Source organism: Dipodomys merriami, unplaced genomic scaffold (genome assembly GCF_024711535.1).
Source record: "Dipodomys merriami isolate MVZ:Mamm:240054 unplaced genomic scaffold, mDipMer1.0.p SCAF_8, whole genome shotgun sequence".
In the NCBI taxonomy this organism is placed as follows: domain Eukaryota; kingdom Metazoa; phylum Chordata; class Mammalia; order Rodentia; family Heteromyidae; genus Dipodomys; species Dipodomys merriami.
In genome coordinates, this window is record NW_027206401.1 from 31,296,351 (window position 1) to 31,319,307 (window position 22,957).

The 22,957-nt window shown below is 44.1% G+C and overlaps 1 protein-coding gene across 1 annotated transcript; it reads left to right on the forward strand.

The window, feature by feature from the left end:
* The first annotated feature begins 550 nt into the window (after nt 1-550).
* On the forward strand, nt 551-22,957 carry Ddo (D-aspartate oxidase). Its single transcript, XM_070010568.1, has 6 exons — nt 551-585; nt 3,842-3,922; nt 6,360-6,535; nt 9,862-9,970; nt 12,273-12,449; nt 21,719-22,957. Exons 3-6 carry the CDS (start codon nt 6,364-6,366, stop codon nt 22,284-22,286), a joined length of 1,026 nt encoding a protein of 341 aa, XP_069866669.1. The 5' UTR covers nt 551-585; nt 3,842-3,922; nt 6,360-6,363; the 3' UTR covers nt 22,287-22,957.

The following is a 22,957-nucleotide window of genomic DNA, read 5'->3' on the forward strand; positions in this document are numbered from 1 at the left end:
CCTGCCTGGGCTGGCTTTGAACTACAATCCTTAGATCTCATCCTCTTAGTAGCTCACAGATCTGAGCCACCGGCACCTCGCTGAAATGAATTTTGTGAGTAGTTTTGCCTTTTGAAGGTAAGTTGCATAAAGAGTTTACTCTGTAATTAATTAATTAATTTTTTGTGCTGTCCTGGGGCTTGAACTCAGAGCCTGGGCACTGTCCCTGAGCTTTATCACTCAAGGCTAGTGCTCTACTTCTTGAGCCACAGCTCCATTTCCAGCTTTCTGGTGGTTAATTTAAGATGAGTTTGTTTCATAGACTTTTCTGCTTGGCTTTAAACCGTGATTCTCAGATCTCAGCCTCATGAGTAGCTAGGCTTACAGGTGTGAGACATCAACACCCAGCTAGATTTTACTCTTTATAATAATGAATTTTTCCTTAACTTTACGTAAAACCATAATTTTCTAAAAATAGTTTATGGTCCTAGACATTTCAGCTGTAAATGTGATAATCTGATCTGTTATAAGACTGTACTTTTTTTTTTTTGGTCGTAGGGCTTGAACTCTGGGCCTGAGTGCTGACCTTCAGCTCTTCAGTTCAAGGTGAGCGCTCTACCACTTGAGCCACAGTGCTACTTCCAGTTTTCAAAGTGGTTTATTGGAAATAAGAGTCTCACAGACTTTCCTGCCCAGGCTAGCTTTGAACCACGATCCTCAGATCTCAGTCTCCTGAGTAGCTAGGATTACAGGTGTGAGCCACTGGCACCTGGCTATATTTTGTGTTTATAACTAAGAGGCCATGGGTTTTTCTTTACTATTTTTTCATCATACCATGTGTCTTGATCATTGACACCCCTCTATCGTTCTCCCCTTATAGATACCCAACCTTACCCATCTCCTCAAGTGACATGCTTCCATTTTCACATATGTATTGTCTTGTCTCCATTCATTTACACTCTTTTCATTTTCATTTAGTTCCTGGGGCAATTGCTCCATTCTTCACTTACTATTTCCATTTACAAAAACCAAACCAAACCAAATCGGCACTGGTGGCTCAGGAGGTTGAGATCAGAATCGTAGTTCAAAGCCAGCCTAGGCAGGAAAGCCCGTGCATCAGAAAACCGGAAGTGGTCCTGTGGTTCAAGTGGTAGAGTGCTAGACTTGAGCTGAAGAACTGAGGGATAGCATCCAGGCCCAGAGTTCAAGCCCCGTAGCAGACAAAAAATTAAAAAACAAAAACAAAAAGGAAAACATTTCTCTTTTTTTTTGGGCCCGATCATGGGGCCTGAACTCTGGGCCTGGGCACTGTCCCTCAGCTCTTCAGCTCAAGGCAAGCGCTCTACCACTTGAGTCACAGGGCCACTTCCGGCTTTTTCTGCTTATGTGGTGCTGAGGAATCAAACCCAGGGCCTCATGCATTGCAAGGCAAGCTCTCTACCACTGAGCCACCTTCCCAGCCCGAAAGCTCCACCCTTATGACCCCATCTAACCGTAATTGGCTCCCAAAGATTTAGTCTGCATTGGGGCTTTTTTTTTTTTTTTTGGTCCTGGGACTTGAACTCAGGGCCTAGGCTCTGTCCCTGAGTTTTTGTGCTCAAGGCTGGTGCTTACCACTGAGCCATAGTTCCACTTCTAGTTTTTTTCTTTTTCTTTCTTTCTTTTTTTTGTGGTTAATTGGAGATAAGAATCTCACAGGGGGCTGGGAAGGTGGCTCTGTGGTAGAGTACTTGCCTTGCATGCATGAGGCCCTGGGTTCGATTCCTCAGCACCACATAAGCAGAAAAAGGTGGAAGTGGTGTTGTGGCTCAAGTGGTAAAGTGCTAGCCTTGAGCTGAAGAGCTGAAGGACAGTGCCCAGGCCCAGAGTTCAGGCCCCATGGCCCACCAAAAAAAAAAAAAAAAAAAGAGTCTCACAGACTTTCCTTCCTGGACTGGCTTCCAACTGTGATCCTCAGATCTCAGCCTCCTGAGTAGCTAGGATTCTATGCATGAGCTACCAGTGTCAGCTGGGGGTTAGTTTGAGGGGATATAAATATTCAGGCTATAGAAAGCATCTATGTCTGAAATATCCCAGGTAGTTTTTTGTTGTTGTTATTGTTGTTATCGGTCGTGGGGCCTGAACTCTGAGCATGGGCGCTGTCTCTCAGCTCTTCAGCTCAAGGCTAGCACCCTACCACTTGAGCCACAGTGCCACTTCTGGCTTTTTCTGCTTATGTGGTCCTGAGGAATCGAACCCAGAAACTCATGCATGCAAAGCAGGCACTCTACCACTGAGCTACCGTCCCAACCCATATCCCAGGTAGTTTTTTTTAACTGGACACTGACTGATAAGAGATACATAGATGCCAAAGTGGGTGCACTGGTTAAGAATTAGAACTTTGGAGTCTGCTACGCAAGATGAACTTTACTGATAAGAAACCCTGGGGCCTGGTGCAGGTGACTTACCCTGTATTCCTAGCTATTAAGGAGGATGAGATCTGAGGATCATTGTTTGAAGCTAACCCAAGCAGGAAACTCCATGAGACTGTTATCTCCTATAAACCACCAGAAAACTGGAAGTGGTGTTATGGCTCAAAGTGATAGAACACTAACCTTGAGCAAGAGAGCTCTGAGACAGTGCCTAGGCCCTGAATTCAGCCCATGAGCTACAACCTCACATGCTCCCCCCGCCCCTAGACAAGAAAATCTTGGGCCCTTTTTATTGCTTTGGAGCATCAATGTACTCATCTAGAAAATGTGTGCATACCACACAGGGTGGTTGTGTTATATGGTCTCCTGCTCATAGTTATTGCTAAATATTTGATACTTCTTAGAATACTATTATCACTATATGGATACCTCAAATTGTTTCCCTAGAAACAACTGATTTTTTTTGTTGTTGTTGGTTATGGGGCTTGAACTCTGGGCCTGAGTGCTGTCCTTCAGCTCTTCAGCTCAAGGCTAGTGCTCTATAACTTGAGCCACAGTGCCACTTCTGATTTTCTGGTGGTTTATTGGAGATAAGAGTTTCATGGCCTTTCCTGACAGGGCCAGCTTTGAACCATGATCCTCAGATCTTAGACTCCTGAAAAGCTAGGATTATCAGTGTGAGCCACGGGTGCCTGGCGAAACAACTGATTTTTAAAATGCCAGTGCTTGGGTGAATATGATTTAAGTATATTATACATATGTATAAAATAGCATAATAAAATCCACTAAAACCAGTTAAAAAGGGAAAGGGGGTTAAGAAAGAGTAAGAGAAGGGGTGAATTTGATTAAGTATATTACATGCATGTATGGAAATATAATTAATTTATGCTCCTAAAAATCCAAAATACCATAAGGTACCCTATGCCTAACACACAATTTATACTCAGCAGACACTGGGTCCCTTCTTGAAATATTTGAGTTCTTGCCTAGGCTAGCTCCTAAATAAGTTTCCAGTTAGAATCAGGACAAGTCGCCATCTTTGTGAAATACATGGCCCTTGGCCCCCTGCTTTCCCATCCTCCACAGCTGACCAGTGGAGCCAGGCACCCCCTGGGAAATGGCAGCCAATTCTGGGCAGTACAATAAGATAATGGGTGCTTGCCTCCAGCCAGAACTTGTTGGGAGTTGGGACAGGCTACTCACTATTTACTGCACAAATAAATCAGTGGAAGAAATCCTTGACTGGTATTGAGACTGGGAGGGTCTTGTGGGACAGACAGAGGAGGATGAACCAGTCTCTGTGGGCTTGGCAGAGATGAGGTCACTTGTTCCTTTTCTCTGGGGAATCAGTGGCACACACAGTTGCATGGGCCAATGGTGAGTTCGGTTAGAGGGAATGTCCTTAATAAATTCCCCAATGAGAAGCAGTTTTGCTTTCCTTCTGTCTCCAGGGCACCAGACCAGCCAGTCAGTGGAAAACAAGGGTTGGTGCCAGGGCCTGCGGCGGGATCTGAGGCTGCCTTCTCAGTCAGGTACTTGAATCCTCTTGCCTTTGGCTTAGGGGTTGTTCTGTCCAGACTTGGTGAGTGTCTAAGTGGGATCTAAGACACAGATAGACAGGTCACAGTGCCAGGCCACACTGTCTTGCTTGTATACTCCTTGCCCTCTCAGCAGCTGGTTATTCTTAGCCACAGATTACCTCCCATCTCAACTTAATTGACTGGAGCTACTTTGAGAAAGTTGCTGGGCAGGGGAGGTTGATATAAAATCTTGAAGTGAGGAAGGTTCAGCAGTTGTCTCTTATATCCAGGCAATACAGACAGGACTGTGACCTTCAGGTTTTTGTCACTGGACCACCCCATGCTCTGGTCCCTTCCTTCTATTCCCTCTGTACCAGCAGCAGTCCAAGTCCTTCTTAACTTGCCGGTCCATCAGATTAGCTAGCTGCTGAGTTTGGAAATGCTGTAATGCTCAAGGAATGGGAGTGCTACACATTAAGTTACACTAGAGGACTTCCAAGCCTGCAAGTGTGAGAGACCTTTAGAGCCAGAAAAGGAGGCAGTGCCCTCTGACAGCCAAGCCCCAGGATGTTTGTGCTGCCCACAGCTTCTCCTGGGCAAAGGTGATTCTCAGTGTGTGGTGGCCTTGGCTGGTACCACGTGACCCAATGCCTTCACTGTTGCTCTTTGTATTGAGAAGGGTGAGTGTGCCAAAGGCAGATTTATAGGCAGACTTAGCTTAATCAAATGGCCCGATACTAGAACTTTGCTCAGTAAAATAGCAGTGAGCAACCAGAGCAATTGTATTTTCTTCCTCTGGATCTAAGCTTGAGCCAGACACAGTGCAGGTGCAGATATGGTAAGATGAGCAAGGAAGCCAACGTAGGCATGGAGGCTGGCAAGGAAGCAGCAAACTGAGGACTCCCGTGCCAGGGAGAGGGGTGGGAGGCCTTCGCCAGTCTCTAAGTCCACACAGGCCCTCCACCTCGAATTTTCACATGCATCCTCACAAAGAGCTTTAGGAGACAGCGTTGGTGGGTTTCTCTTATTGACCACACAGGGAAGCGAAAAAAATTCTTCTGCCAGGTGCTGGTGGCTCATCTCTGTAAATGGAGATCTGAGGAGTGAGGTTCGAAGTCAGACTGGGAAGAAATATCTGTGAGTGGGGGCTGGGAAGGTGGCTCAGTGGTAGAACACTTGCCTTGCATGCTCGAGGCCTTGGGTTCAATTCCTCAGTACCACATAAGAAAAAAGCCGGAAGTGGCGCTGTGGCTTAAGTGGTAGAGTGCTAGCCTTGAGCTGAAGAGCTGAGGGAACAGCGCCCAGGCCTAGAGTTCAGGCCCCACAACCGGACACAACCCCCCAAAAAAAGAAAAAAGAAATATCTGTGAGATGATATCTTTTCTCCAATTAACCACCAAAAAAGCCAGAAGTGAAGGTGTGGCTCAAGTGGTAGAGTGCTAGCCTTGAGCAAATAAACTAAAGGACAGCACTCAAGCCTCTGAGTTCAATCCCTAGTACCCCTTTCTGCCCTCCGCCGAGAAAGAACTCATCTGATCTGTTTTACAAATGAGGGAGTTGAGGCAGACTGGAACACCTGTTTCCTTATTTTGGAAGCATACTGTTCAATGTGGCTGTTCAGGCCTGGGGGCCAGTACCCAGGTAAAGTGATAGAGGTAGAGGAGGTGGGTGACAGAGAGTTGGGAAAGGAGTTCGGTCAAACTGTAATGTCATTGTTATTCAAAACAAGTGCATACAGAGCCAGATTTGAGTTCTAAGTTGCTCAGCATCTTGCCCTCTTACGGCTAACTCCCAGTGGGTTTGGGGAGCAAACATTACAGCTCTGCTGCCTCCGGGTCTTGCCTACTTCACCAACCCTCCTGAGGCTATGTGCACAGAATCCTGGTTCAGGAAAGGGTAGAATGAGTGGAAATCCCACCCCCCCAAAAAAATCCAGACCTCCTTCTGGGGTTGTGTGCTAAAAGCAAATAAGTTGTCTGATTTTGTACTAATATCGAAATGGTGATAGAAGTCTTGTTGTCCATTTCTTGCTGTTTAATGCAAAGAGAGTCTTTATTGATTGATTTATGTATTTTGGTGCTGGTAACTAGGGCTTGTTGTACTCAGGGTCTGGGTGCTGTCCCTTAGCTTTTTTGCTCAAGGCTGGTGTTCTAGCATTTCAGCCCCACCTCCACTAATGGCTTTTTGGTAGTTAATTGGAGCTAAGAGTATCAAGGACTTTCCTGCCCAGACTGGCTTTGAAGCAGACCTCAGCCTCCTGAGTAGTGGGGATTATAAACATGAGCCATTGGTTCCCAGCTTATAAAAAGAGTTAAAATTAAAGGTTTATTACACAAGAACTATCAGCAGGAAGTACTATTGTGAGAGAGAATGAACAGTCAAGGACAAACTCTGAGTGGATGAAATGATCCTAAAACAAGGTGCGTAGTCCTCACCTCTCTCCTCACAGGCCCATGGACACGGCCCGAGTTGCAGTTGTGGGAGCAGGCGTGATAGGGCTCTCTACTGCCCAGTGTATCTCCCAGCTGGTGCCTCGATGCTCTGTCACGGTCATCGCAGACAAGTTTACTCCTCACACCACCAGTGACGTGGCAGCCGGAATACTTATTCCTCATGCATATCCAGGTGAGAGTGGGGGTTCAGCTCTGACAGATGTTAAATTGAGCAAGAGATGTCAATGAGCAGTGCTAACAACTGGTAACTCTAAAGCTTGCCACTGATAGCAGTAATGACCAGTAGGACTACTTGTGATGGAACTAGAATTCTCCTCATGCAAGAAATAGCTTGGACATCAGGTAATAAGTGCCTTTCTTTTTGGACAATGTCCCTACTTCCTTCACTCTCTCCCAATGTTTCCCTCCCATTCTGGCATACAAGGTATATATCGTTCATTTACTAATAACAGTTTTGTTTTGTTTTTGTTTTTGTTTTTTGATTGGTCCTGGGGCTTGAACTCTGAGCCTGGGTGCTGTCCTTCAGCTCTTCAGCTCAAGAGTAATGGTCTACCACTTGAGCCACAGTGCCACTTCTGGTTTTCTAGTGGTTAACTGGAGATGAGTCTCACCGACTTCCTGCCCAGGCTGGCTTTGAACCATGATTGTCAGATCTCAGCCTCCTGAGTAGCTAGGATTACAGGTATGAGCCACTGGCACCTGGCTACTAGTAACAGTTTTAATTTTTTTTTTTCTGGTGTTCTCAAACCACTACTAGGACTTGAACTTATAACCTGGGTGCTGTCCCATAGCTTTTTTCCCCCTCAGGGCTAGTGCTCTATTCCAAGCTTTTTGGTGGTTAATTGGAGATAAGAGTGTCATAGACTTTCCTGTCCTAGCTGGCTCTGAACTGCTATCTTCAGATCTCAGCCTTCTGAGTAGCTAAGATTACAGATGGAGCAGGTAGAACCCAGCTCTTTTTTTTTTTTTGGTTTAATCTCAGTTTTCATGTTAGAAGGCTTCCTTGGCTGGGTGGGAATCTTGACCTGTCCTCTGATTTGTATGGATGGGACCAGAAGCAGCAGGAGCTGGTATTTCTTATTGCTTGCCTGGAGCTTGTTGCCTGTGACCCTGGCTAGAATGCGGTGCAGGATTGTTTAATAGGGAGCGCTGAGATAATTATGTTCTTATAGTTCTTCTTGGGCAGGCCACGTTCCCCAGGGAAGAGGTTTCATGTTTCTGCTTAGGGAGGGCAAAAGTCTGGATGCCAGCATTAGAGGAGGAATGCCAGGCAGAGGAGGAAGAGGCTTGGTTTTCGTATCCAGTTGGCCCTTGTTTCCTGATCCTCTCTTGTTTTCAGCCAGGATGGAGAAGGCTCTGGTCTTGGCACTGCAGTCTGGAAACATGGCTGGGTCAGCATGGGATGGCGGTACAGCTGGCAAAGGCTTTGCAGGAGACAAACCTGAAGTCTTGTGCATTTTCCAGATGCTAGTTCCCGTTGGCTTCCCTTCTTGTGGCCAGAGTTCTGGGATCCATTTCTCAGAGTCCTTTTTGCTTGGACCAGCCTGAGTAAGCGGTCTGAAGGTGGCCTGGGGTCATGGAATCACCTTCAAAAGGAGGCTTATCTGAGGGTTCATCAACTTTGTGGCTAGATGACTGGAAGTTCTAGGCCAGCATCTGTCTTTCTCTCTTCGCTACATTGAGATACAACTTGGCCTTCTCCTTGAGCTTTTTTGCCAGATATAACTCGGACCGATAATAAAGATCTGCTCACAAATGCCAGTACCACATGGAAGCACCCCTCCTGCATAGGGATGTATTTAAGAGCTTTAGTATGTGTGCAGCACATAGAACAGTGCCCAGTGTGTAAGTGACGCTGCATTAGCAATTGCTGTTTTTCTTGCCACTCCCAGTGACAGGTTTGTTTGATCTGCACTTGAACATGAATTAGGTCACCAGGCCTGCTCAACTGGAATTGTCTATTCTTTTTGGGATGACTTCTGCTACATGAGAATCTCAGGCAGTATTTTGCTCTTCAGTTTGGGGTGAGAACATTTCCCTATGGCCTTCCTCACTGGGGGAGGGCTGTGGGGGGATAATGCACTGAACATCTAACACAGTTCTCTCTGCAGCTGATGTTTATTTCCTCTCTTATTGCTAAACCAGCTACAATTTTGGAATACAGTGTTGCGTTCACACAGGTACCCACTTAATGATGATCATACTATTTAGGAAATATTTATTGGCTCTTTAAAAAGTGAATTATTTTATTTTTTATTTTTGCCAGTCCTCTCTAAAAAGTGAATTATTTTATTTATTTATTTATTTTTATTTTTATTTTTGCCAGTCCTGGGGCTTGAACTCAGGGCCTGGGTACTGTTCCTGAGCTTCTTTTGCTCAAAGCTAGTGCTGTACCACTTGAGCCACAGCACCATTTCTGGCTTTTATCTGTTTATGTGGTACTGAGGAATTGAACCTAGGGCTTTGTGCATGCTAGACAAGCACTCTACCACTAAGCCACATTCTCAGACCATGCGAATTATTTTAAAATCCTGCAGCTGACATGCCCTCATTGACCTGGAGATTCTGGGTGGGATATCTCCATTTCCCCTTGTTTGGTGACAGTCCCAGGGACAGTTTTTGCCTCTATTCCCTTGTGTCATCTCTAGCCATCATTAGTAGCCCCTTGGGATCACTCTTTCCCAGGCCCTGGATATGCCCTCCAGACCCTTTCATAGACTCAGGTGGCCAAATGTCTTGTTCACACTTGGACTGGACTGGATTGCGATTCTTTTGGCTTGCAATGGACACTCTTATTTTGGGGCTCAAACCAGGCCTCTTTTTTCCTCTCTAACAGGCCTGGTACCATCCCAGCAGCTTGGCCTTTTGGGCATGAATGCCTGGGGAATGGTGTGGTCTCCACATACCCAGCCGACCTTGGACTACAATTCCATTATGGGGGAGGAGTAACATCAGGAAATCTGGGTGCAGAGTTTGTCTTATTACTGCAGGTCTTGTTTCTTTATATCAGGAGGGGGACCCTATGAGCTTTCCATAGTTCTGCAGTCTGTTTTCTGTCCTGGGGCCCACAGACACCCCACCCTCACTGTTACCGAACCTATATTCAGCCCCCCCTCCCGAAAGAGACCCTCAATTCTTTTTCCTTTTTTCACAGTTATGGGGCCCGCTGGATCCCTTAGCTATAAACTCACTTCTGGTCAGGCTGGCTACAGATCCTTCAAGAACCTTGGGAATGTGCCTTGTGCCAAAATCTGCCTTCCAGCTGGCTCTGGTGTCAGGACTTTCCTGCTTGGCCTGTGCCATTCCACTGGTCGATCACTGTACAAGCTGATTTGGTCAGAAGGTGTTATCACTCACAACTCTAGTCTCTGAAGCATCTTTTACCTCTGTGGGGTATTTTATCCAACTGTGCCTCCATGTCTCCTCATTTCCCCCTGGTTTCTAGGATGGGGTTTATTCTGTCCCACTTTGTTCTCTCCTCCCCGCCCCCCACTCCAGACACACCTGTTCCCATGGTGAAGCGGTGGTTTAGAGACACCTTCATTCACCTGTCTGCAATCGCTAGGTCAGCAGAAGCTGTGGATGCTGGTGTTCATCTGGTGTCTGGGTAAGAGAAAGAATCACAGTATTTACAGCAACATGGACAGATATGAGAAAGCAACATAGAATATTTATTGAGTATCTGCAGTGAGCAGATTGCAGAATTACAGGTGGAAGAATTTACAAGGACATGATTCTATTTTTAAAACAATGCATGACCCTTGCAGTTTTTAATCATAAATATTTTTTTAGTTTCCTCAGCAAATATGCAGGGATTTGAAAGTATGGAGGAAAACTCCCAAATCCCCACAAAACAGATAAACCCTGCAGCGGGTTCTGTGGGAAATGGGGTGGCTAATGGGAAAGTAGACAGGTATGAAACTGAAATGGATGCAGAGCCCAAGGGCACAGTGACACCTGACTTTATTTGGGGTCCTTATTTGGATAATGAGGTGTTCCAAAGAGTAAAAATTTTGGTTCACTAAAGTTGGCTTTTGAAGTGCCATTTGGAAAAAAATTCAGAAGTGATCAGCACACTTGTATTAATTGTTAGCATCTGATTTTAAGAGACATGAATTGAAAAATAAATCCAATTTAACATTTAGAACACAAACTAGCACTTAAATCAACAATGTATTTGTATATCTTTTTAAGCAGAAATTGATTCTATTACTTTTTTTTTCTTGTGTCAATCCTAGGGCTTGAACTCAGGGCCTAGGTGCTGTCCCTGAGCTTTTCTGTTCAAGGATAGTGCTTTACCATTTAAGCCACAGCTTCATTTCCAGCTTCTTGGTGATGAATTATAGCTAAGAGTTAAACTGCTATCCTCAGATCTCAGCTGCCTGGGTAGCTAGTATTATAGATGTGAGCCACCAGCACCCAACTTCATTCTATGCTACAATCCTGATGTTTAAAACAATAGTTATCATATAGTATATGTTCACTTAATAGTCATTGAAATAAAGAGCGAATCAAGTATATATGCATTTATAATTTATCTTTTTTTTTTTTTTTTGCTGGTTGTGGGGCCTGAACTCTGGGCCTGGGCGCTGTCCCTCAGCTCTTCAGCTCAAGGTTAGCACCCTACCACTTGAGCCACAGCACCACTTCTGGCTTTTTCTGCTTATGTGGTGCTGAGGAACCAAACCTAGGGCCTCATGCATGCAAGGCAAGCACTCTACCACTGAGCCACCTTCCCAGCCAAATGTGATTTTAATTTTTTTTTTGGGGGGGGTCCAGTCGTGGGGCCTGAACTCTGGGTCTGGGCGCTGTCCCTCAGCTCTTCAGTTCAAGGTTAGCGCCCTACCACTTGAGCCACAGCGCCACTTCCCGCTTTTTTCTTTTTGCTTATGTGGTGCTGAGGAATCGAACCCAGGGCCTCATGCATGCAAGGCAAGCACTCTACCACTGAGCCACCTTCCCAGCTATAATTTATCTTGTCACATTAAATTCCTTAGCACTCTACTCTTAAGAATTCAATGAGGTAAGAAGACCATGCAGTGAGCATCATTTATACCTTCCCAGGGACTGCTTTGAATGAAGTATTTAAAAATAGAAGTACTGGTATGTGAATGACCATGTGAGTAGTACTCAGATTTGTCCCTTGCTCTTTTAGAGCAACTGTGGCCATGTTTACCCAGGGAAACAATCCAATATTTACAAATGCAAGCGTATGCATAGCACAATTGGTAGCTTCTTGTTAATTCCCAGTATCCCAGCTCATCTGCTTAACCATGCTATGACCCAAGATCTGGCTCTGCTGGCCAACTCTTAGCTGCTCTCCAGTCCTAGAGCTAAGCTTGACCACCTCAACCTCCCTAGGTTTGTACCCATGTTTTCTGCACACTTGTGCATTCTTCCAAGTCAGTTATTTTGTTCAAAATGGAGACTAACCTTTGAACTTTTCATGTGTTACTTACAATGTATGTGAAATGTTGTCCAAATGAGAGAAAAAAAACTTTTCCCCTAAAATGCACTGCCATAAAATCTAGGCAAAAGCTTTTTAGAAGAAGCAAAACAATTTGATGGCATGTTTTATTTATATTCATTAATTCGTTCATCTATCATGCTGGTGATAGAACTTAGGACCTCATGAACATGCTAAGCACAGGCCCTACCTCAGAGATAAACCTGACACATTGCATTTTAAATGTCTTATTCTCCCAGTCACTAACAGTTGCAATTTAACTATTCAAGTTAGCTGATCAGGAGAATGAAAGACTCTATCTTTTTCTCTTTGTGTTTGTAGGAAGCAAATGTTCCTTTTTGTTTTTTCACCCTGCAATAGATATGTATTAGATAGATTAGAAAAAAAGAAATGTATGTCTTCACAAAATTTCTGGAAGAATTCTCCTCTTCCTGTGTTCGAGTTGGCAGATATTTCGGAGCATCCCTGCGGAAGAAGTGCCATTTTGGGCTGATGTGGTTCTGGGATTTCGAAAGATGACTGAGGCTGAACTACAGAGATTTCCTCAACACGTGTTTGGTCAGACTTTTACAACTCTCAAGTGTGAGACTTCTGCCTATCTCCCATGGTTGGAGAAAAGGTGGGTTGGAATGGGTCTTGAGGCTCCTGCTGCTTTGTCTGTCCTCATGTAGAACCTGTATAACTCTTCATAAAACACATATTCCAGAGTCTTTGGGGCCCCTCTGGGTTCTTTTTCATTATATCTTACCAAATGGCTAGGGCTTTGCTAAGCAGTCTGCATACAGTGTTTGTGTGGTTTGGCAAGCCAGCTTTTTGGGGGGAGGAAGATATTGGAGTGTGAACTCAGGGCCTCATGTGTTTGCTTAGCTCTTTTTGTGCTCAAGGCTGGCACTCTACCACTTGAGCCACACCTCCACTACTAGATTTTTGCTGGTTAATTGCAGGTAAGAGTCTCATGGACTTTTCTGCCCAGGCTGGCTCTGAACTGTGATTCTTACATCTTAGCTTCCACAGTAGCTAAGATTACTGGTGTGAGCCACCAATGGCAGCCTTTCAAGTCTATTTTCCGTGTGCACCAGGATGCCCTCCTGTCCTCTATTCTTCTAGGAAAAAACCCATTAATTGAAACAGGATCTTGATTTCCTTGTTTGAAAAATGGTGAGGTTGGATACTTTGCTTTAAAATGATAAGATTAACTTTAGCTCTTTGGATGAGAAAAATCTTACCCTTAGTATAACTTATTTTTAATTTGTTTCCTCATTTGCAGTAAAAACTGGCTTGGTTATTTTCTTTTGTCATGAATATGAACACTAACATTGAGGGTTTATCCAAGTTATATAATTGCTTCCTTACTAAATTCAGCCCTTAATACCTTGAACTTGCATTTTTGGCTTGGCTCCCAGGAGTTCCTTTTTTGTAATAAATTAGTATACACATCAAGAGAATTTTGGAGACTGCACTCAGCTCAAGGCATGCATTACAGGACAAGGAGCTCAGCCTGATGAACTCCTCAGGCAGGGCACGTGGCAGCAAGGGGGTGGGTGGGACACCTGGGGCTCAATCTGTGGGTACAGCCACACATCTCCTTCTAGGGCAGCCCCAGATGGGCAGTCACACAATCCCTGCCTGTTCTTCTCACTCAGGGCCTGTTCTGGCGCCTCCTACGCTCTTCCACACAATATGAGTGCTCAGCCTTCCGTGTTCTGACTCAAAAATGAGCATTTTGCTCCGTGAGCCAAAGAGATGGCTTTAGCTCAGCATCTTCTGAAATGACACCAGTTCCCAGGAAAAAGATACATTTTTATTACAAATTTGATCTTTTTTTTTAATGGAAAGATAATCTCCTTCTCAATACCCAGTAACATTGAGAACCAACCAACCAGCAAAATCCCTGAGATTTTAATCAGCCACGCAGGTCATATTTTGTATATTCAAACAGTAGAGTCATGTTTCTTGTCTTTTTTTTTCTTTTTTGTTACTAGGGATCAAACCCAGGATGCTAGGAAAGCATTTTGCCACTGAGCTACAGCCCAGCTCTGTTCTGCAACTTTTAAACTTACCCCCTCTAGGAAATGAATCAGAGAGGTAATAAGTTTTCCTCCAGGCAGCTTACTTAAGTAAATTCTTTGGAGGGACTGAGTTGTCCTGTCTTTGGTGACCTCCAGAAACTAGGTAGCTCTTTTCTATGCTGGGTGCTGGTAGCTTAAGTCTTTCTAGGAGACCAGGCCTTGTCCTGTGACTTTGAAGAGACCATTTGACCACAGCACTGATTACCATGCCTCCATGGTTCTTCTGTATCATCAAACCTACTTTCTGTGGCCTCTCTCTTTTTTTTGTCCCCCATCTTTTTCTTCTCTAGTTTATGTTCTCCCACCTGCCCTGACTCCTGCGCCTGCACTGTACATCAGCAATGGGATAAATTGTGTCAACTAACCATGTCCAACTTGCAAAAAATCTCTTCCTGTGTGCAGTAAACTCCTGTGCTTCCTTTCCCCCCTGCTCCAGACCTGTCAGTACAACCTGGCTTCCCCAGTGCCCCTGGTCATTTCCTCTCTCTGCTTCCTTCTCTTCTACATCCCCCTTCCTGCCTGAGGACCAGGACATAAAAAGCCCCAGGCACAAAGTTGAATGGAATCATGGATCTTCCTGGTTGGGTTAGGAGGAAGGGAAAGAGCACCTTCAAAGAAGGTGGAGCTACTGATGATGGCAATATGGTTCAGAGGGAACAGAGACTGTGGGATGCAGTAACCTTGAGTGCTTCCATTCAGGCTTTGGGGCAGTCCTAAGGCAGCTGTAGAGGTGAACTTCCTTCCTGCACCACCTCCTGCTCAGTGGATGAGGGTATATGGCTGTTCCTCTCCACGACTCCCAGTGCCTGTATAACCTCTGGGCTTCACCCATTCCCCCTTCTGCTAAGAAACTGCTCCATACCTCATGGGCCTTGGAATGGCTAATGTGAGTTCACTGAGCACACAAGGCCCGCTGGGCATGTGGGAAGCGAGAACTTGAATGCAGGTCGTTTTCTTGGAGTATGTAATCCAAGGGAAACAGCGAGGACCACGGCCAGCAGATGAAATGACCTCGTCTGCTCAGAGCGCATCACCTGCATTTGGTTGTCTTACTACCCTCCATTTAAAAATTTTAACAATTGTAAATATGACCACATTTAGTGTTGTCATGAAGAAATAGTATTTTCCCCCATAAATCTGTATATGTAGTATTTCCCAATTGAAATTTTACTTTTTTTTTTGTTGTTGTTGGTTTTGGGGCTGAACTCTGGGCCTGGGCGCTGTCCCTCAGATCTTCAGCTCAAGGCTAGCGCTCTACCACTTGGGCCACAGCACCACTTCTGGCTTTTTCTGCTTATGTGGTGCTGAGGAATCGAACCCAATGGCTCATGCATGCGAGGCAAGCACTCTACCATTGAGCCACCTTCCCAGCCCTATATTAGTTTTCTTTCCTTTGTTCTTGTTTTTGAACGCAGACTGAAAATGATGCTTTCTTATCATTATTAAAGCATTATTCTTTGTTTTCTTGTTTGCTGGTCCATGGGCTTTAACTCAGGGTCTGGGCACTGTCTTTGAGCTTTTGTTCTAAAGGTTAGTGCTCTACCACTTTGAGCCACAGCTCCATGTCTGGCTTTTTGTAGTTAATTGGAGATAAGAGGCTCATGGATTTTCCTGCCCAGACTAGCTTTGAACTGCGATCCTCAGGCTCCTGAGTAGCTAGGATTATACTTGTGAGCCACCAGCACCTGGCTAAGATGTCATTCTTTAGGTTGGAATCAAGGAATCATTTTTTAAAATTGACTACTTAACAGCAGTATATACATGATGTACCTCAAGACTTCCACATACAATAAAGTCTTTTTGTGAAGTATCTTGTAGAGTTTGTCCTATCCTTACTCTCCTTGATCCAGGGCATAGATCCCAGTACTGGCCATGTATCTTGAGTGTGGTTTCCAAGCCCCCTGCTCTCTTCACCTCTCCTCTTCAGCCTGTCCTCACGTACTGACTCAACTGTGCTGAAGTTTCTTCATTTCAATTACTTTTAGACTACAGATCCTGCTGGCCCCATTGGCAGCAGTTCTTCCTGGGTTCAGAGGAGAGCTGGCTCTATACCTATCTGGGGAGATAGTCCTTCCCAGCTCTGAAATCCATCTCTAAGGCTGCCATGCTGGGGCTAGGGTCTCTTCAATGCTGAGGGTTAGTGAATTCAGGCCTAACCTTTTAAGAAGGACACAGACATGGTGTCAGTCTCCCTCCCTGGATGAACCATAGAGCAGTTTCCAAAATATCTGGTTTGTGGAGAAGCAGCTTGCAGAATCTTTGTGTTTTGCTTCCCAGTGTGTGCTTAGATTCTTAGCCGATGAGTTTTTCATGGGAGGTGCACAGCCCAGAGACCTATTTGGATAATATTCCCCAAATAAGGCACAATCTGCCTCAAAGGTTTGTGATGATGTCTACTTTGGGCCAAATTAGAAACCATTGAAAAAATATTTCTGTTCTGGTCCTGAGTCCTGAACTCAGGGCATTGGTGCTGGCTGAGGTTTTGTGCTCAAGGCTGGTGCTCTACCACTTGAGTCACAGCTCCATTTATGGCATTATTTTGGTAGTTAATTGGCGATAAGAGTCTCATGAGCTTTCCTGCCTGAGCTGACTTTGAACTGCAACCCTTGCATCTCCGCCCAGTGAGTGGCTAGGATTACAGGTATGAGCCACTGGTGCCTGGTCAAAGCCACTTAAATTTCTATATTTTGTTGTCCCTCCACTAACTTCTATTTATTAAGTCCCCCAAACAATTAAGTCCTTAGTTTAGAATGTGGGTTGCAGGCCTGTGGGTTCTAGGGCTGGGTGTGGTCTCTCTGTGTCTTGGCTGGAGCCTTGTTGCCAGGCTGCATCCTCCTTCCTGCCCTGCCTTTCCTTTTGAAGGCCCCAAGTCCCTGCTCCTTATTACAGTCTGCACTGCATCCCACGGCTGCCTGGATAGTATCGCCCCAACACAACTCCTGCTTCCCTGTGCAATGCTTCCACAAGTCCTTTCCTACCAGGGCTTCAGGGAAGAAGATGAGAGGTAGGCTACAGGAATTGGCTATGATCCTAAGACCACTGAGGGAAGCAGAGGTGGGGTTATGTATATGTAGCTATGTGTCTATGCATGCGTGTATGAAGGTGTGAATGAGACTTCCACAGAGCCTGATTCTTCTCAGGGGCACAGTCAGCTTCATCTCCTTCCTGAAGCTCCCATAGAATTGGAGGAAGGGCCCCAAAGACCCCTACCTCCTGGGCTCATAGTCAGGCAGATGCTGCAACAGAGAGTAGTCTGCTAGGGTTGGTAAAGATAGGGCTGCTCTTGCATTTTAGGATGCAGTCAGTGGTCATTGCATGGCCTTGCTTAGTGAGTAGTGCTCATATTTTCATGTGGAGCTGAGAGTAGTGGTTGCTCTCTCTAGGATGCCATGCTAAGTTGCAGAAAGCCCCAAGAGGAAAGTTATCACGCTTCTTATTCACGCAACTTATGTCACCCAAGCTTTCAGAATAGCTACATCATATGATGGTAAAAGCAATGCTGTGTGTGTGTGTGTATACGTGCGCGCGTGTGTGTGTGTGTGTTCTAGTCATGGAGCTTAAACTCAGGGCCTGGACACTGTCCCTGAGCTTCAAGGCTGGTTCAAGGCTAGCACTCTACCACTTGAGTCACAGCACCACTTCCGGCCTTGTCTGTCTGTCTTTCTTTCTTTCTTTCTTTCTTTCTTTCTTTCTTTCTTTCTTTTTTTCTTTCTTTCTTTCTTTCTTTCTTTCTTTCTTTCTTTCTTTCTTTCTTTCTTTCTTTCTTTCTTTCTTTCTTTCTTTCTTTTTTTCTTTCTTTCTTTCTTTCTTTCTTCCTTCCTTCCTTGCTTGCTTTTCTTTCTTTCTCTCTTGCTCTCTCGCTCTCTTTCTCTTTTTCCAATCCTGGGGCTTGAACTCAGGGCCTGGACACTGTCCCTGTACTTGTGCTTCTTTTTCTTAAGGCTAGCACTCTACAACTTGAGCCATAGTTCCACTACCAGCCTTTTCTGTTTATGTGGTATTGAGGAATTGAACCCAGAGCTTCATGTATGCTAAGCAAGCACTCTGCCACTAAACCACATTCCCAGCATAAAAGCAATGTTTTAGGTACTTGGTCACCTAAGTTAGCATCCAGAGTCTAGATGCCATCCATCTGCCACAGGATTTACAATAATGACCCAGCCTCATGGCGCAGCCACATTGCAACGTAAAGTTGACGGGTCTCCTTGTAGACTCAATTAGCTCCCTCCTGGGATAAGGCCTGACAGGGACTTAGCACAGCAAGCTAGGCAGCCCATCTGCACCAGTCATCTGACAAGTCGCCACTGACAAGTTGGACTTTCATCTGTAGTTTCCAGCAGGGAACCATTGAAATAGAACAGAAAGACATTTGCATTTATTGAATTCTTACATAACAACTCTGTGAGCCCCAGCCTGGCACTCTAATTTCTAGGCTATGGTTAAAGAAACAAGTTCAGTGAATTTAAGAAATTCAGCTTTAAATTCCAAAGCTGATAAGTTCTTCTCCTTTCTTGAATGTGGAAAAGAATTCCAAGTCCTGCTTAGGATGGCTGACACATAGAACATAATGTTCAAATATTAGAACATGGAGTCTGCAATCTTTTACAAGAAAAAAAATAACCAAGATGATGTTCAAATAACGATCAGTTAAAACTTCTCTCAAACCCAAATGCCATACTTAATTAAATGTAGTGGTACAGGCGTGGAGGGCAGGCCTGTATTTTTTATAGTAGTCTAACAAACCTCTACTCCTTTTAATTTTTCTTGTAAAATGTTTTTCTTGAGAAACTGTGCATTGAGTTAGACATGTTCTATTCCTCTCCTTTTCTTTTCTTTTCTTTTCTTTTCTTTTCTTTTCTTTCCCTTCCTTCCTTCCTTCCTTCCTTCCTTCCTTCCTTCCTTCCTTCCTTCCTTCCTTCCTTCCTTCCTTCCTTTCTTTCTTCTTTTTTTTTTTTTGCCAGTCTTGGGGCTTGGACTCAGGGCCTGGGCTCTGTCCCTGAGCTTCTTTTGCTCAAGACTAGCACTCTACCCCTTGAGCCACAGTGCCACTTCCACTTTCTGCTTATGTGGTACTGAGGAATTGAACCCAGAGCTTCATGCGTAGTAGGCAAGCACTCTACCATTGAGCCACATTCCAAGCCCTACCTCTCCTTTTCATAGTGAGCTTTGAAGTCACATCAACATCTCCAGTTCTAGAGGATAGACAGAAGCTTCAGCAGGTGGAAAAAGTCATGTGAATGGGAAAGCATGGTGAATGCTAAACCCTTCCTAAAAGTCTTTTCTTAGTGGTAACTTTTTAAAATATAAATATATTAAAATATAAATACATATAAAATAGAAAAGAAAATAGAAAAGAAAATATTTTATACTAAAATACAAACTTTAAAATTTTTATTGTTATTATTAAGGTATTGTACAGAGGGGTTGCCAGTTCATAAGTCAATGTCAACCCTTCTCCCACTTTCCCCAAATCTCACCTTCTCAATCTGTCCACAAGTTATTTAGTTCATTTCGCATATGGTGGTCATTTTTGCAAAGATTAACATCACACTACTGCTGGGCTTAAGTGGACCCAAGTTCAAATCTCAGCATAAGCTAAATAGACACATAACCATGTGTTGGTTAGAATCACCACAAAATCTCAATTTACTCTTTTTTTCCTGTGCTAGTGTTGTGTGTGTGGGGGGCAAACCTTAAAAATATTTGTCTCTTATTGTACATCTGACAAACATAACCAAAATTTCCAAATTGCTTGTTCTACTGAGAGAGCTGAAAACTTGTGCTCATAACATGCTATATTAAAAATACTTTTATCTGTAATCTGTTTAACTATTTAAAAGAAAAAGCTCTGGGTTAATTCTTCTTTATAACCACTGTCAGTTTCACCATGTCTCTATTGGGTCTCTGTGACTCCATCCTGTGAAGGCTTGCCAGATTTTCTGTGTTCTTTCCCTCCCTCCCTCCCTCCCTCCCTCCCTCCCTCCCTCCTTCCTTCCTTCCTTCCTTCCTTCCTTCCTTCCTTCCTTCCTTCCTTCCTTCCCTTTCCTTTCCTTTCCTTTCCTTTCTTTTCTTTCTCTCTGTCTCTCTGTCTCTGTCTTTCTTTTGTTGCAAAGCTGAGGACCTAAGTCAGGGCTTGGCAGGCAAGCATTCTTCCACTGAGCTAAATCCCCAACCCATCACCTCAACTGAATGTTCTAATCCAGAAGCGAGGGTGGAACAAAGCATTAGAGGAAGGAGTCTTTTTATTTTATTTTATTTTTTAGAAAGAGTTCTCTTGCTAAGTCAACCAGTGGCCAAATCCTACTATCATTTACCAGCTTCTAGTTATGCCTTGTTTATGCTTCTGAAGTTTTTGCCTTATCTTCCCTCTTATGAAACTTGTTTGTCTTCCCTTGAAGGGGGTGTACTCAAAACTGTTAGCATGACTGCTTCTGCTCTCTCAGGGGCAGGAGGACAACCAGCTGTTTCCAAACCTGGTGTCAGCCCTTCTCCCTAAAGTGTTCTAGAGTTGTAGAAGTCTAAGAGAGAAGATGCCAATGCAGGACCACTCTGTAGCTCTCGGGTTCTCAGAGAGACAAGAGCACATGTATTTAGTTATACAGATGTGGGTTTAGAACTCTATCAGCTAGCTGGCTACACTGTCACCCATTTTCCCCCCTCATAGCAGTGACTTGCTTCTAGACATTCAACCGGCACGGGCAGAACAGAACTGCGGAGCTTGTCTTATAGTAAATCTTTTATATACGACACTCAACCTATAAGTAAGATTATAGGATTACAAGAGATTAAGATGACAAGATTACGAAGGCTATTTTTTAATGGCTACAGAGTTTCCATCCTGTGAGATGAGGAACATCCTGGAGTGGATGGTGGTATTGGATGAATGAGCTTAACGCCATTAAACTAAACACTTCAAAATGGTCAAAATGTTAAGTTCTATGATTACAGGAGCTTAGTGCTGGTGGTTGGGGCTTGTAATCATAACAACTCAGGAGTCTGAGATCTAAGAATCCTTGTTCAAAGTCAGCCCCAGCAGAAAAGTCCATGAGACTCTTATCTTCAGTTAACCAGAAAGAAGTCAAATGTAGAGCTGTTGCTTTAGTGGTATCATGCCAAATTTGAGAGAGAAAAAAAAAAAAAAACAAGTGAGAGCATGAGGCCCCAAGTTCAAGCCCCAGTTAAAAAGCGATTACAGGTTCTGGATGAGGCATTTTTTCTGATTATTGATATGCTTGATCCAAAACATCCCCCCAAACAGCAATTCCCAACAATTGTCACTTAGTCCGTCATCTGCAAATATTTGGTATTGTCTCTATAACTCTCTAGACAGAATGTGTGTGTGTGAGTGTGTGTGTGTGTGTGTGTGTGTGTGTGTGTGTGTGTGTGTATACTTGTACCAACCATGCAATTAAGGAGAGCAGACAAAGGAGCACTCAAGAGTTAACAATATGCAACAAAATAACCAAGATGGTAAATCCGGTGTAAAATGAATGTACAAACAAGAAATACTTGGGCGTTTAAGGCAATTGGATTAACTTGTTATTTATTTTGCATTTAGAAGATCTACAAAACATAAAAAGGTCAAGAAGTATAATTTCCTTTGGGGTTTTCAAAATAATTACTTATCTAGGATCAACTTTAGGAATCCTCAGTTTCCAAGGATGAGAAGCAGCTGATAACTGGAATTTGATCTTTTTTTTATGGGTCCCAGAAGCACTCAGGCCTTTGTTCACTGCATCATCGCCTCAGTTTTCTTCCTGTACTTCAGTTTTGGAAGTGACTGAACTACTAAGACTCACCCATGTTCTCTCTTCCCCAGGGTAAAGAGAAGCGGAGGCCTGCTACTCACCAGGCGAATCGAAGATCTGTGGGAGCTCCATCCATCCTTTGACATAGTGGTCAACTGTTCAGGCCTGGGAAGCCAACAACTTGTGGGAGACTCCACAATAACCCCAGTAAGGGGCCAGTTGCTTCAAGTGCAGGCTCCCTGGGTGAAGCATTTTATTCGAGATGGGAATGGGCTGACATATGTTTACCCTGGCACATCCCATGTAACCCTGGGTGGAACGAGGCAAAAAGAAGACTGGAATCTGTCCCCAGATGCAGATATTAGCAGAGATATTTTTTCACGATGCTGTGCTCTGGAGCCTTCCCTCCACAGAGCCTATGACATCAAAGAAAAGGTCGGCTTGAGGCCTTACAGGCCAGGCGTGTGGCTGCAGAAGGAGCTCCTAGCCCAAGAAGGAAAGAAGCTGCCTGTGGTTCATAACTATGGCCATGGGAGTGGAGGCATCTCAGTGCACTGGGGCTCTGCTCTGGAAGCCACCAGGCTGGTGAACGAATGTGTCCGGTCCCTCAGGACCTCAGCTTCTACATCAAAGCTGTAGATGACATAAACTGACAGCAAATAGTCCCAGAAACCACTACTGAAAGCACAATTGAAAGTCCAGAACAGGTTCAAATAACTTTTGCATTGAGTGAAAGTTCAATTAGATATTTTTTGTTTTCAATGTTAGGGAATGATGCAAAATATACCAGTAGACTTAGGAAATCTGCCACAAATGTCATAGGGGATAAAGCTCCATTTTTGTTAAGACAAATCCAACAACAAAACACTTGTTAAATAGGTAAGATTTCTTTTGTGGATTAAACCATTCACCAGAGTCCTCATGATCAAATCATCTCTGCAACCATCCGCACCCACTCCCAGAGGTGAGCGTTCCTGGTCTCCTAGGCTTTTATCAATCTGATCAAGTTGACTAGATTAACCATCACAAAGTTAAAAAAAAAAGATAATCACAATTACCTGAGGTTTGTGTATTTTGTTGCCACAAAGAATTGAGAGCTGGTTTATTGTACAGTTGAATTTGCCTGAGCACTTTTGAAGATTGAGTAGTGTATGTAGCCAAAGAGCTAATTTGCTGATTGGCACCATCAGTCAATCAATAATCAATATAACCAAGATGTATTTTGCTGATGTTAAAAAAATTGGGGAAGGGAATTGGGTTTCATGTGTTTGGGAATTACTGAGTTAAATAAATATAACCTGATTTCTAGA

Excerpts from the sequence above, each read along its gene's own strand:
- Ddo (XM_070010568.1), top strand. The coding sequence starts at position 6,364 with ATGGACACGGCCCGAGTTGCAGTTGTGGGAGCAGGCGTGATAGGGCTC. Across the intron at positions 6,536-9,861 it reads TATTCCTCATGCATATCCAG|ACACACCTGTTCCCATGGTG; the intron begins GTGAGAGTGGGG and ends CCCCCACTCCAG. Across the intron at positions 12,450-21,718 it reads CTCCCATGGTTGGAGAAAAG|GGTAAAGAGAAGCGGAGGCC; the intron begins GTGGGTTGGAAT and ends TCTCTTCCCCAG.